This window comes from Schistocerca nitens, chromosome 9, assembly GCF_023898315.1.
Source record: "Schistocerca nitens isolate TAMUIC-IGC-003100 chromosome 9, iqSchNite1.1, whole genome shotgun sequence".
NCBI classification, from domain to species: domain Eukaryota; kingdom Metazoa; phylum Arthropoda; class Insecta; order Orthoptera; family Acrididae; genus Schistocerca; species Schistocerca nitens.
Window position 1 is genome coordinate 88328518 of NC_064622.1, and position 12634 is coordinate 88341151.

General features: G+C 44.0%; 1 protein-coding gene across 1 annotated transcript; it reads right to left on the bottom strand.

The window, feature by feature from the left end:
- Nucleotides 1-264: 264 nt before the first annotated feature.
- LOC126204026 (probable cytochrome P450 6a13) lies at nt 265-11261 on the bottom strand. Its single transcript, XM_049938453.1, has 4 exons — nt 11028-11261; nt 10463-10600; nt 8880-8988; nt 265-437 (listed from the first exon to the last, which is right to left on the bottom strand). Exons 1-4 carry the CDS (start codon nt 11259-11261, stop codon nt 265-267), a joined length of 654 nt encoding a protein of 217 aa, XP_049794410.1.
- Between the last annotated feature and the right edge of the window lie 1373 nt (nt 11262-12634).

A 12634-nucleotide genomic window follows, 5' to 3' on the forward strand; every position in this document is an offset into this window, starting at 1 on the left:
ATATAAATAAACAGAATCGTACAAACTTTCTCTAATATTTAACAAACAAGACATATGTTACTGTATATACACACTATTCACATTACATTATGGGACACACTTTCGGCGTCCATATTCACATTCACACAAGCGACTCATTGACACAAAGGTGTATATTACTCTGCTTAAAATTACTCTTTCTGCACAGCGTATCTCAAATTGGCAATGTTTCGTGCTTATTTACACGTAGTGACTAGGCTCCTAGCGGATAGGAACTAGAGGCAATCACGACATGGAGATTTTTCTGAAACATAGGGGAACTTTTCCAGCTGGAGTTCCAATGAATTCGGACGGTTGGTAACGCAAGCTGCTGGGTGTCTCAGGCGCTGGGTGAACTTCGAAGCTGTTGAGGATGTGCACGAGACCCAGTTTCACTTGCACATAACCCACCCACATGCCTGCAAACAGTAAAACAATGAGTTCATTAGGAGCACCATATCACTGAGTATTTCATATCATAATATCGGTCTCATTTTTATCACCATTCGCTGTTATATTTCACGGATTCATTAAAATTCGAATCAAAAATTAAAAAAAAGCAAAGAAAACGAAGATTCTGATGCGGAAAATGGAGACACAGTTCTCCTGCTAACAGCGTGCAACTGGAAAAAAAATGGTTCAAATGGGCCTGAGCACTATGGCACTGAACGTCTGAGGTCATCAGTCCCCTAGAACTTAGAACTACTTAAACCTAACCAACCTAAGGACATCACACACATCCATGCCCGAGGCAGGATTCGAACCTGCGACCGTAGCGGTCGCGCGGTTCCAGACCGTAGCGCCTAGAACCGCTCGGCCACGCCAGCCGGCCCATGCAAATGGAAAATGAGCAACTACGTGAACATCATTTTCTTAAATCTTTTAACTATCACTCGGTTGTCACTTCCATTACGTATGTTTTCACAGCTAAACAAAGGCCTTATAAATTCTTATCATAAAATTCCACTTCATTTATTTCAGTCCCTTGTAGTGTAGTAACTACACCGGAAATATCCAAAAATGACTATGACGGCTTTCCACGTTTGTATTTTGGCATTTAACGTAATAGTATTTCGCTCGATACCCTTCTGTTACGTCAACGCAAGCTAGTACGCTATTTTTAACAACTTCGACGCGCTTTTCACATATTTGTTCACAAAAGTGGACCTTACACAGAAGGCCAAAAGTAACTTTTTGAGGGTTAGCATTTTAACAAGGAGGACCACCTAAATAACTGGTTTATAATGTTAACTCCGAAAAAGTTTCCTACTTGTGTGTAGCATAAGATTACATTGTCATAATAAGGTTCTAGCCGGTCACTCAGTTCATTATGTATTTAAAACACGTCACTGCGTTTCCGATTTATTAGATGGCTAATTGCAGGAGCGTTGTCCAATGACTCACGACATCGACGGTATTCAGTACAGAGACATTTTAAATATAAACGTAACTGGAATGAGATTTTCAATCTGCAGCGGAGTGTGCGCTGATATGAAACTTCCTGGCAGATTAAAACTGTGTGCCTGACCGAGACTCGAACTCGGGACCTTTGCCTTTCGCGGGAAAGTGCTCTACCAACTGAGCTACCGAAGCACGACTCACTCCCGGTACTCACAGCTTTACTTCTGCCAGTACCTCGTCTCCTACCTTCTTCCTTGGAAGACGTCAGTAATTCAGACCGCTACAGTCGCAGGTTCGAATACTGCCTCGGGAATGGATGCGTGTGATGTCCTTAGGTTAGTTAGGTTTAAGTAGTTCTAAGTTCTTGGGGACTGATGACCTCAGATGTTAAGTCCCATAGTGCTCAGAGCCATTTGAACCATTTGATTTCAGTCACTCACTATTCCTGAAGTAATTTCTCGGTTACGAGTGGATCTTAGGCGAAGATAAATTCCTAACGGCACATGAAAATAGAGAGAAATTACAGTGATCGACTACTCACCAAGACACAGTCTAGGTCCCTCGCCAAATGGCAGAAACGTGTAGCTTGGCCGGTCCCTGGAATTTTCCTCCTTGAACCGATCCGGCACGAATCGGTGGGGCTCTTTCCAGTAGCGAGGATCGTAGTGCAGACCAAGCACCGATGTGGCAACGCCGGCCCCTTGAGGAGTTCGACGTCCGTGCCTGGGATCCGATAGTCTCGGGCCGACTCCCCTTCCAGCCAGCTCACTGGCGGCTACACGCGCAGAGCTTCTGCAAAAGGAGAGACAATAACTGTGTATGTTTTCACTGGGCAACAGCCGTTCTCCAGAAGATTGTCCCTCTCGACTTGCACTAAGTACGCATGGAAACATAATGTTTCGTTTCTGACCGTCTCTTCCATCGATAACCTCTTCATGATCATGAACTTTCCAATTTGCACACATGTGATGCGTCATGGAAATACTTTCCATCTCTTAGCCGTAGGGTTAGCTAGTTAATAGGTGATAAGCGTTGACACAAGGTGAGGCTATGGAAGAATTTATCGAACATCCATAAAGCATACATAGTGTAGTGACTAATATCTGAAGTCTCTCTCGAAAGACTACAATTACTTAATTTTTCATGACTATCTACTAGTGTGTATGGAGTCATTCTTTCCAATTGTGCTATTATATTTTTACATTGGCACTGAAAAATCCTGTACAAGCTACTGTTGAAGACAGTCCATAATGAGCAACCTTTCTTCATGCACAGCTAAGGATAACAACAGTATAATTTTCAAATACGATTCTTCGTACTAATATGTAAACCAGTAATGAGGTACAAAATGCCAGGCTTGGAAAATCAGTGCTATTCATTCTCCACTGTCATCATAGGTATTTAATATGCACGTGCAAGAGACAATGAGGAATATAAGAATCTTTGTTTATGCTAAGATGTTTGGCATGGACAGATAATCAGTATGAGCAGTTGTCGGCAAAAATTTATTGTATGAGGATTCGAACATTAATAGTGGCAACTGCTAATTTACAAGTTTCACGAAATAGATACGTATTTCAAAAAAATGTGTGTGAAATCTCAGGGGACTTAACTACTAATGTCATCAGTCCCTAAGCTTACACACTACTTAATCTAAATTATCCTAAGAACAAACTCACACACCCATGCTCGAGGGAGGACTCGAATCTCCACCGGCATCAGCCGCACAGTTCATGACTGCTGCGCCTAAGACCGCTTGGCTAATCCCGCGAGGCGATACGTATTTCAAATGTACGTGTACATCTACACTCGTGGAAATTGAAATAAGAACACCGTGAATTCATTGTCCCAGGAAGGGGAAACTTTATTGACATATTCCTGGGGTCAGATACATCACATGATCACACTGACAGAACCACAGGCACATAGACACAAGCAACAGAGCATGCACAATGTCGGCACTAGTACAGTGTATATCCACCTTTCGCAGCAATGCAGGCTGCTATTCTCCCATGGAGACGATCGTAGAGATGCTGGATGTAGTCCTGTGGAACGGCTTGCCATGCCATTTCCACCTGGCGCCTCAGTTGGACCAGCGTTCGTGCTGGACGTGCAGACCGCGTGAGACGACGCTTCATCCAGTCCCAAACATGCTCAATGGGGGACAGATCCGGAGATCTTGCTGGCCAGGGTAGTTGACTTACACCTTCTAGAGCACGTTGGGTGGCACGGGATACATGCGGACGTGCATTGTCCTGTTGGAACAGCAAGTTCCCTTGCCGGTCTAGGAATGGTAGAACGATGGGTTCGATGACGGTTTGGATGTACCGTGCACTATTCAGTGTCCCATCGACGATCACCAGTGGTGTACGGCCAGTGTAGGAGATCGCTCCCCACACCATGATGCCGGGTGTTGGCCCTGTGTGCCTCGGTCGTATGCAGTCCTGATTGTGGCGCTCACCTGCACGGCGCCAAACACGCATACGACCATCATTGGCACCAAGGCAGAAGCGACTCTCATCGCTGAAGACGACACGTCTCCATTCGTCCCTCCATTCACGCCTGTCGCGACACCACTGGAGGCGGGCTGCACGATGTTGGGGCGTGAGCGGAAGACGGCCTAACGGTGTGCGGGACCGTAGCCCAGCTTCATGGAGACGGTTGTGAACGGTCCTCGCCGATACCCCAGGAGCAACAGTGTCCCTAATTTGCTGGGAAGTGGCGGTGCGGTCCCCTACGGCACTGCGTAGGATCCTACGGTCTTGGCGTGCATCCGTGCGTCGCTGCGGTCCGGTCCCAGGTCGACGGGCACGTGCACCTTCCGCCGACCACTGGCGACAACATCGATGTACTGTGGAGACCTCACGCCCCACGTGTTGAGCAATTCGGCGGTACGTCCACCCGGCCTCCCGCATGCCCACTACACGCCCTCGCTCAAAGTCCGTCAGCTGCACATACGGTTCACGTCCACGCTGTCGCGGCATGCTACCAGTGTTAAAGACTGCGATGGAGCTCCGTATGCCACGGCAAACTGGCTGACACTGACGGCGGCGGTGCACAAATGCTGCGCAGCTAGCGCCATTCGACGGCCAACACCGCGGTTCCTGGTGTGTCCGCTGTGCCGTGCGTGTGATCATTGCTTGTACAGCCCTCTCGCAGTGTCCGGAGCAAGTATGGTGGGTCTGACACACCGGTGTCAATGTGTTCTTTTTTCCATTTCCAGGAGTGTATATTTAGGCTGGCTAGATCACATAAAAGCCATATAGCAGGTGAAGAGTGACTTTATTTACCACAAAAATATTCATCTCATGTTTTGATTTTATATCTATCTTCAGTGCCTCGTGATGACTGGGTGTTGTGTGATGTCCTTAGGTTAGTTAGGTTTAAGTAGTTCTAAGTTATAGGGGACTGATGACCATAGCTGTTAAGTCCCATAGTGCTCAGAGCCATTTGAACCAGCCATCTATCTTCAGAAATCCGCCGGCCGGAGTGGCCGAGCGGTTCTAGGCGCTTCAGTCTGGAACCGCGTGACTGCTACAGTCGCAGGTTCGAATACTGCCTCGGACATGGATGTGTGTGATGTCCTTAGGTTAGTTCTAGGGGACTGATGACCTCAGAAGTTAAGTCCCATAGTGCTCAGAGCCATTTGAACCATTTTCTTTTTGTTTTCCAGAAATCCAAGCGCAAAGGTAGCACAGGGACAAGACCATTAGAGCGTTACCAGCTGCGTGCGTAACATAAGATGACACGCACACAAACACACACACACACACACACACACACACACACACACACACACACACATACATTGAGAGATAGAGAGAGAGAGAGAGACGGGAGTCAGTCACATCATGTTATGTACGCCACTATTAACGCTCTAGTCCTCCTGCTACTCTCACTCTTGGATTACTGAAGTTACTGAAGATAGAAATAATTCCTATACGTATCATCCTTGCTTTGTGATCAATAAAGTTCTACACCGGCTGTATGACATTTTTGCGATGTAGTCAGCTTAACTGTAGATCTACACATATTTACTACAATGGTCGTTACTATAATTGACTTTATATCACACCTTTATTACGCATTTCCAAGTTCTCACTGTCGTTCAAAGAAGACGCCAGCGTCGTGTATAGCCCGTTGCCAGTGACGTGGAAGTCGAACAGTAACCTTAGCAGTGCCAGTTGTCTTGATAGTGCGAGTGGAGCTGTCCACTGCACGACGAACCTCTGTATGAAGTGAATGCCAAGAAGTGCTTCCTACACGTTAGAAATCATGTTGAAGTCACGAGGTGGTGGGTGGTGCAGCACTTCTCAGCCCCAGCGATCGAACAAATCAGTCACAAATTGCACCATACCCACTCGACGTTGTCGTGCAAAATATTGGTCAGTGTCGCCACTTCTTTCTCTAAGCTGTTCATGTTTTGAGCACAGACTACGAACAGCTTAGTAAAAGAAGCGTCGACACCTTGTGTGAAAACCACTCATCATTTTTGCTGACAATGCTCACAGTGCTCTGGCACATAGGAAGCAAGTTGTAACTGATCTTTTCAATCGATGGGGCTGGGAAGTGCTGTACCACACTATACACTGCCAGGACTTAAGCCTGATTGCTAAGGTGAAGGAAATACTTCACAGCATTGGCTTCAGAACTGTAAGAGAGTTTCTTCAGACAATGGCCCACTCACTTGAACTATCAACTCAACTGGCGCTGCTATGGGTATCTTATGACTTCCACATCCCTGGCAAACGGTAATACCCTACGCTGGTGACAATCTAAAGTGCAGTGAAACTCTGAAAATTTATCTATTTTGTATAAGGTGTAAATAAACAGTTTCCATTATTCAAGTTTCAACGGTCGTATGTGTATTGGTCCCTCTACAGTGAGATCATCAGTGCCAACTAATGCTGAGGAACGTGACTAAAACGTTTAAAGTTACCTTAAAACTGGGCAGTTTATTATGAAATACTGTAACTCGACTCGAGATTCAGCATACAGCTCTGTTGCAGTGCCACCAGCAGTGATTGAGGTCACAAGTACGTGCAATGCACCTGAGTTAGTCGTAAGGTCATTTTGTCTGCAGATGGAAAAACGTTTTCGATTATTTGTTGGGATCTATCTACTATACTAACAACTCTGAAGAGCTGAAGAGTAAAGGTAATTTCATAGAAATAAGTTATACCTGTAGACCTTTCCATTTAAAAATTAAATTTGGCTAAAAATTTTCATCAGCTACTGGAAATGGCAATCGTAATTTCCATAGGGGTAACTTCGTGGAACGAAACATACCTGCAGAAACAACTGTATGAATAAAAATTCTAAGAAACAGGCCGTATTAACTTGTATGAATGGTTTAAGGAAAAACACAAGTGTTTATTATGATACCGTGTTAAATGTGATATTACCTCTTTCTTATACTTTTCCACTAAACAAATGCATAAATAAGTGTGTACATCTTTCGTTTAATTCTCTCCCTTAATGAAGTTTAATTTTATTCCATTCTCATTTTTTTAAATGATGAAATGTGTTTGGTTATGTTGATTTTGAGAATATTAGGAAACTAAGTCTCATCATGTCGACAAACTTTGTTACAAATTTTTTTCTGCCTATGGATAAAACGAAACACACAAAAACGTGTCAGTTCGTAATCATATAATTGCATATCAAAAATAAATAATAAGTCAACCCATTTTTGGGACAAATGGTTGGTTCAAATGGCTCTGAGCACTATGGGACTCAACTGCTGAGGTCATTAGTCCCCTAGAACTTAGAACTAGTTAAACCTAACTAACCTAAGGACATCACACACATCCATGCCCGAGGCAGGATTCGAACCTGCGACCGTAGCGGTCCCCTGGGACAAATGAATTTAGCTCTACTTTCCGTGTCATAACTTCATGCCACAATGTTGTTCTGAGTAAGGGGTATAGGGTAACTTCGTGGCAACTAATATTCCGAATTCTTCATTGGACATGAAAGCCTTACTTCTATCAAATTTGAAGTTTTAATGTTATAAAATTAGAAATATGTGGAAATTAAATGTCGCAGTGCATACTAGTATAAGGCTACGTTATAAAAAGGTCTATAAATATTATGAAGTTGCCCAGTTTCACTGTACATTTCAAACGATAAAACATGAAATCCAAATCTGATACCCTCTGCTCCAGTATCACTCGCAATTTCACAAATAAGTGCAAAATGCATTAAACACTGTCTCCCTACCATTTGTAAAATTCACTGTAAAAATACACAGACTATGACAATACACTCCCTAAATGCTGTAACAAGGAATTGTGATTGGCTGTGCCGATCACTGAGGAAAAAACAAGATGAACCATTCACCCTGAAAGTACACTTAAATTTCATTCCCATAGTGAATGTAGGTAGTCAGACATTGCACAGGATCATACAAGAAGAATCACATTCATGTGTTACCTAAAACAGAAGGCAGATCATTCGCAGAGGTTAACAAGAAATGAGGCACACGTTTCTTGAAGAAGTTAAATGAGGGATATAATAAGCAGTTATGTAAAATAATAAAACTAAGTAAATGGTTTGTTTGTGTGGCCGTCTTCCGCATGGTGAACAGGGTGTAGAAGGTCAGAACGCAAATTTGTGCGTAACGACAGTAATAAAAGTGGTAGTACAACCTCCACACCAGATGTGAGGAAACATAGATCAGAAAATCGTAAGTAATTACTTTTTACAAGAAAATCGCGACGTGAACAGTTTAATAATCTAAAACTAACAAAAATGTATTGTTGTAGATCCCACTGATGATGCCGTAGAACAAGATAAGGCGAAACGCCTATTGCATCAATAAAGTAAGTAGCAGCAATAAAAGACAGTTTTATTTACGAAACAAGTAAGTAAATGGTTTTCACATCAGGTAGATACGGTTAAATGTTAAACTTGTGCAAGAAGCTGTAGAAGAGGTAAATTAAAGAGAAAGACACAAGAAAGACGTAGCAGCAACAATTGTAGATGGCAAAAAAGACTTAATGTAAGAATAAAGAGCGGCAATTACCCAAAAAATATAAACCATGACAGCAGAAAAATATTCACGATAATTATGTCTGGAGCTTATCGCTATATGTGTGAGGAATTTTGACACTGGAGAAGAGAGGTATGGAAGGATTAGAAAAACTTGAGACGTGGCGTTACAGAGACCGTTAGGTGATGGATTGACCAAGTAAGAAACGAAGATGTTCTGCAACGTTTCAGCGAGGTGAAATGGACATGGTTAGTGGCAGAGGTAGATGGTGGCGCTCGTATGACATGGGTCGTTGGTGAAAACGGAAGATAGCTTATCACATGCCATGCAACAGTTATAATGAAACGAAACGAACAGCCGACAAGGGACACTTTTGAAAAACTGCATAAAAGAAACCCAAGTGTTGGCGAGCGAAGCGACAGTCACAGGTAAACATTGAGTGGTGCTGACGGCAGATGGAACTCACCGTTGACGACGTTGGTGAGATCAGCCATCTGGCTGACGGCCTCGTACGTGGGCTGACCACCGTGTTTCTTCAGCACCTGCCGCCTGTGCTGGCGTACCTCTTCCTGCAGCTGCACGTTACGCGCCAGCTCGTAGAGGCAGAAGGAGAGCGTCGAGGAGGAAGTGAAGAAGCCGGCGTTTCAGAAACGACATCAGCTGAGCCGCGATCGACTCGTTTGTCAGCTCTGTAAATACGTAGAGGGAATCAGTATCAAAGAGCAAGACAAGTGGACTGCATTACATTATCTCGTAAAGTATCTGAACACCTCCTAATGGACATCAAATTCGGATGAGGCCACCCTCCACCAGTTTCATGGCTTCAGCTATGCTGGGGCACTTTTAATGAGGTGTCCGAATGTGCGTGAAGGAAAGGCAGCCCACTACTTCTCAGGAGCCGAAACCAGAGCAGGTGGTAACAGTCGACGCTAGGGTTTGGAGCAAAGTCGACATTCTAATTCATTCCAAAGAGGTTCCGTTGGGTTCAGTTCTGGACCCTGGTCAGGCCAGGTACATCAAGATCGTTATTGTCCACAGACCATTGCCTCCCGGATGCTTCTTTATGTCAGCGTCCGTTGTCATCCTGATCATTGTCTCCGGAGGACTCCTCTATTGTATGCAAAACACAACGCTGTAAAATGTGATCATATCCTTCCGCGTTTAGACTTTTCTTACGCGCACAAAAGAGAAGGAACACCTATAGCAAACTATCTTCCCCTCCATACTTCATTGTCGGCATTGCATGTGTTTGCAAGTAACGTTGTCCAGGTATCTGAAAAAACCCAAACACTTCCATTTGTCCATCTGAAAAATCCAAATGCTTCCATCGGATTGCCACAGGGTAGAACCTGATTCATCACTCCAAATCACTCTTTCCAGTCATCCACTGTCCAGTGTCGTTTCCAATCACACCACCTCGAGAGTAACTTAACATTGATTCAGGATACATGTGACTTATGAAGAACATCTCGAGAACAGTAGCTCATTCATTTTATCTCGCTAAGCGCAGTTATTGTGCTAGCCGGACCACAGGTATCATTCTGGAATACACGAGTGATGTACCTCTGCTGATGTCATGTGATTTCTTAAAATTACTCTCCACATTCTCGAGGATCCTGGCCCTTCAGTAATATATGAGGTCTGCTTGATATTGGTTTAGCTGAGATTCTTCCTTCGCAGTTCCGCTTCACAGTCACATTACCAGTAGTCGGTTTGGTCAGCTTTAGATTTGTCCTTGATGGATTCCTTACTCAGGTCGCATCCAAAGACCAGTCCACACTCGAAGTCAGCGAGTTCTGCTCATCGATCCATTCTCCTTTTACTGCATTTCTTCTGACAACACAGTATTCCCTCGCCTCTCGTGGCCTCCAGAGATCAGTTCTCTATATGAGTGTCCAAAGTTTTTGATAAGATCGTGTATCTATTACCATGGCAACGTTTCGTAACAAATGATGTGCTTTATATGTGATAAATTTTTTTCCTGGTTTCCCTATGTATTGCATTTAGTTAGTAAATAAGTGCGCTGTAGTGCAGAACACAGTTACTTGCCAGCTTACTGAATGCTTTCTCATCCGCAAGCTCTTCTTTGGAATCCTCGTCATCGAACAGTTGGCCATCCTTGATTTTCATGGGCAAGTCAACTACGTCGTTCCGCACGATGCCATTTGCCTTTCGGTGCTTCATTAGCTGTGGACAAAACTTGTATTTTTAATACAAAAATTGACAGATTAATTTAAAAAGTTAAAATTTTTCAGTATGTTTGCAACGATTGAATTGCTCTAAGGAATTATGGCAGTACAACTCAATCACCTAATGGAGCATTCTGTTTACACAATTTCCGTTATCGAGTCTGAGGAACGATCTTGTTTTCCCTACTGCCTCATGAAGGAGAAGATTGGTCAAAAACTATACATTGTTGACGTTTGTATACGTTTGAGACAAACGGTAAATAATTATCAGTAAAATGAGAGTGTTTTCTCTTACTGGTTGGTCCCTATAGTAACACTCAAATCGTGAGCTTTGGAACGGTTACCTTAACTACTCTCAGTTCAACACAACCTGAAAGGTCGTGGAGAAACCTTGCTCTCTCCTACAAGATGAAGTGAGTCCTTACCTCTTCTGTGTTCTTTATGAAGTAGTCCTCCACTCTCTTGTTGCCAGCCCGGAGATGTAAGGCGTACAGTAGCTTCGGAGCGAATAGGGCCAATGTATTGAGGACGTTCCCAATGAACGTTTCCCTGAGCACTTCCCTCACGTGGATTCTCAGAGGGAATTTGGGGTCCTCCACAGAGCCGACGTTGACGCCCATGAAGAAGGACGACACGACGTCCGTCTTGTAGCGCGCCATGACGTCTTTGATGTCGACTGCCTTGCCTGTAGGCGAAGTACGCTCTAAGTAACAAAAGGCCAAGAGCTACCACATTTATCGGCGAGGTACTTTTTTAGTACTGTGCTGTACAAAATGCTGTACTATTTTGAGACATTAACAAAAAATATTTGTTTGCAAGAATACATTGAGGTGAAAAATGTCGTGGGATACTTCCTAATATCCTGTCGGGCCTCCTTTTACCCTGCGTACTGTAGCAACTCGACATGCTTTGGTCTCAACAAGCCATTACAAGTACCCCGCAGACCTACTCAGGCACGCAGCCTCTATGGACGTCCGTAACTGCAAAAGTGTTGCTAGTGCAGTATTTTGTGGTGAACTGACCTTTCGATTAAGTGCCATAAATGTAGGATGAGATTTCTGTCTGATGATATGGGTGACTGCACCTTTCGCTCGATTAATCTTCTTCAACACAATCGTGGACAACCGTGAACCTGTGACTTTTCACATTGTCATCCATTAAAATTCCATCCTTGTTTAGGAGGACGACGTCCATGAATGGCTGCAAATGGTCTCGAAGTAGCCGAACATCCATAAGACCCAGGCAGCTCACACCATTATAGCGACCACTTGCTTGTCAGTGCCTTGTTGACAACTTGGGGCAATGGTTTTTTGGCTCTACGCTACAATTGAAAGCTACCATCAGCACTTACCACATGAAATCGGAACTCATGTGAACAGGCTACGGCTTTCCAGTCGTCTACTGTCCAGCCGATGCGGTCTAGAGTCCAGGAGAGGCGCTACGGGCGATGCCGTCCTGTCAGCAATGCCAGTCGCGTCGGTCGTTTGCAGCCATAGCCCATTAACGGCAAATTTCGCAGTATTTTTCTAACGGATACGTTCGTCGTACATCCACATTGATTTCTGCGGTTATTTCACGCAGTGTTATTTGTCTCTTAGGATGGCAACTCTACCAAAACGCCTCTGCTTTTGGTCATTAAGTGAATGCCGTCGACCACTGCATTGTATGTGGTGAGAGATAATGTATGAAATTTGGTAGTTTCAGCACACTCTTGGCAATGTGGATCTCGGAATATTAAATTCCCTAACGATATCTGAAATGGAACGCCCCATGTGTCTAGCTTCAACTACCTTCCGCATTCAAAGGCTTTGTCGTCGTGCAGCCGTAATCACGTCGGATACATTTCCACATGACTCACGTGGGTGACAATGACAACTTGGCAATGCGCTGCCCTTTTATACCTTATGGACGTATTACCTCCGTCGTCTGCATATATGCACAGTACTATCCTACGACTTTTGTCACCTCGGTGTGTATCAAGAATATAATCAATGACTGTAAAAAAAATGTTAGTAAGTTCATGGAAGATCAA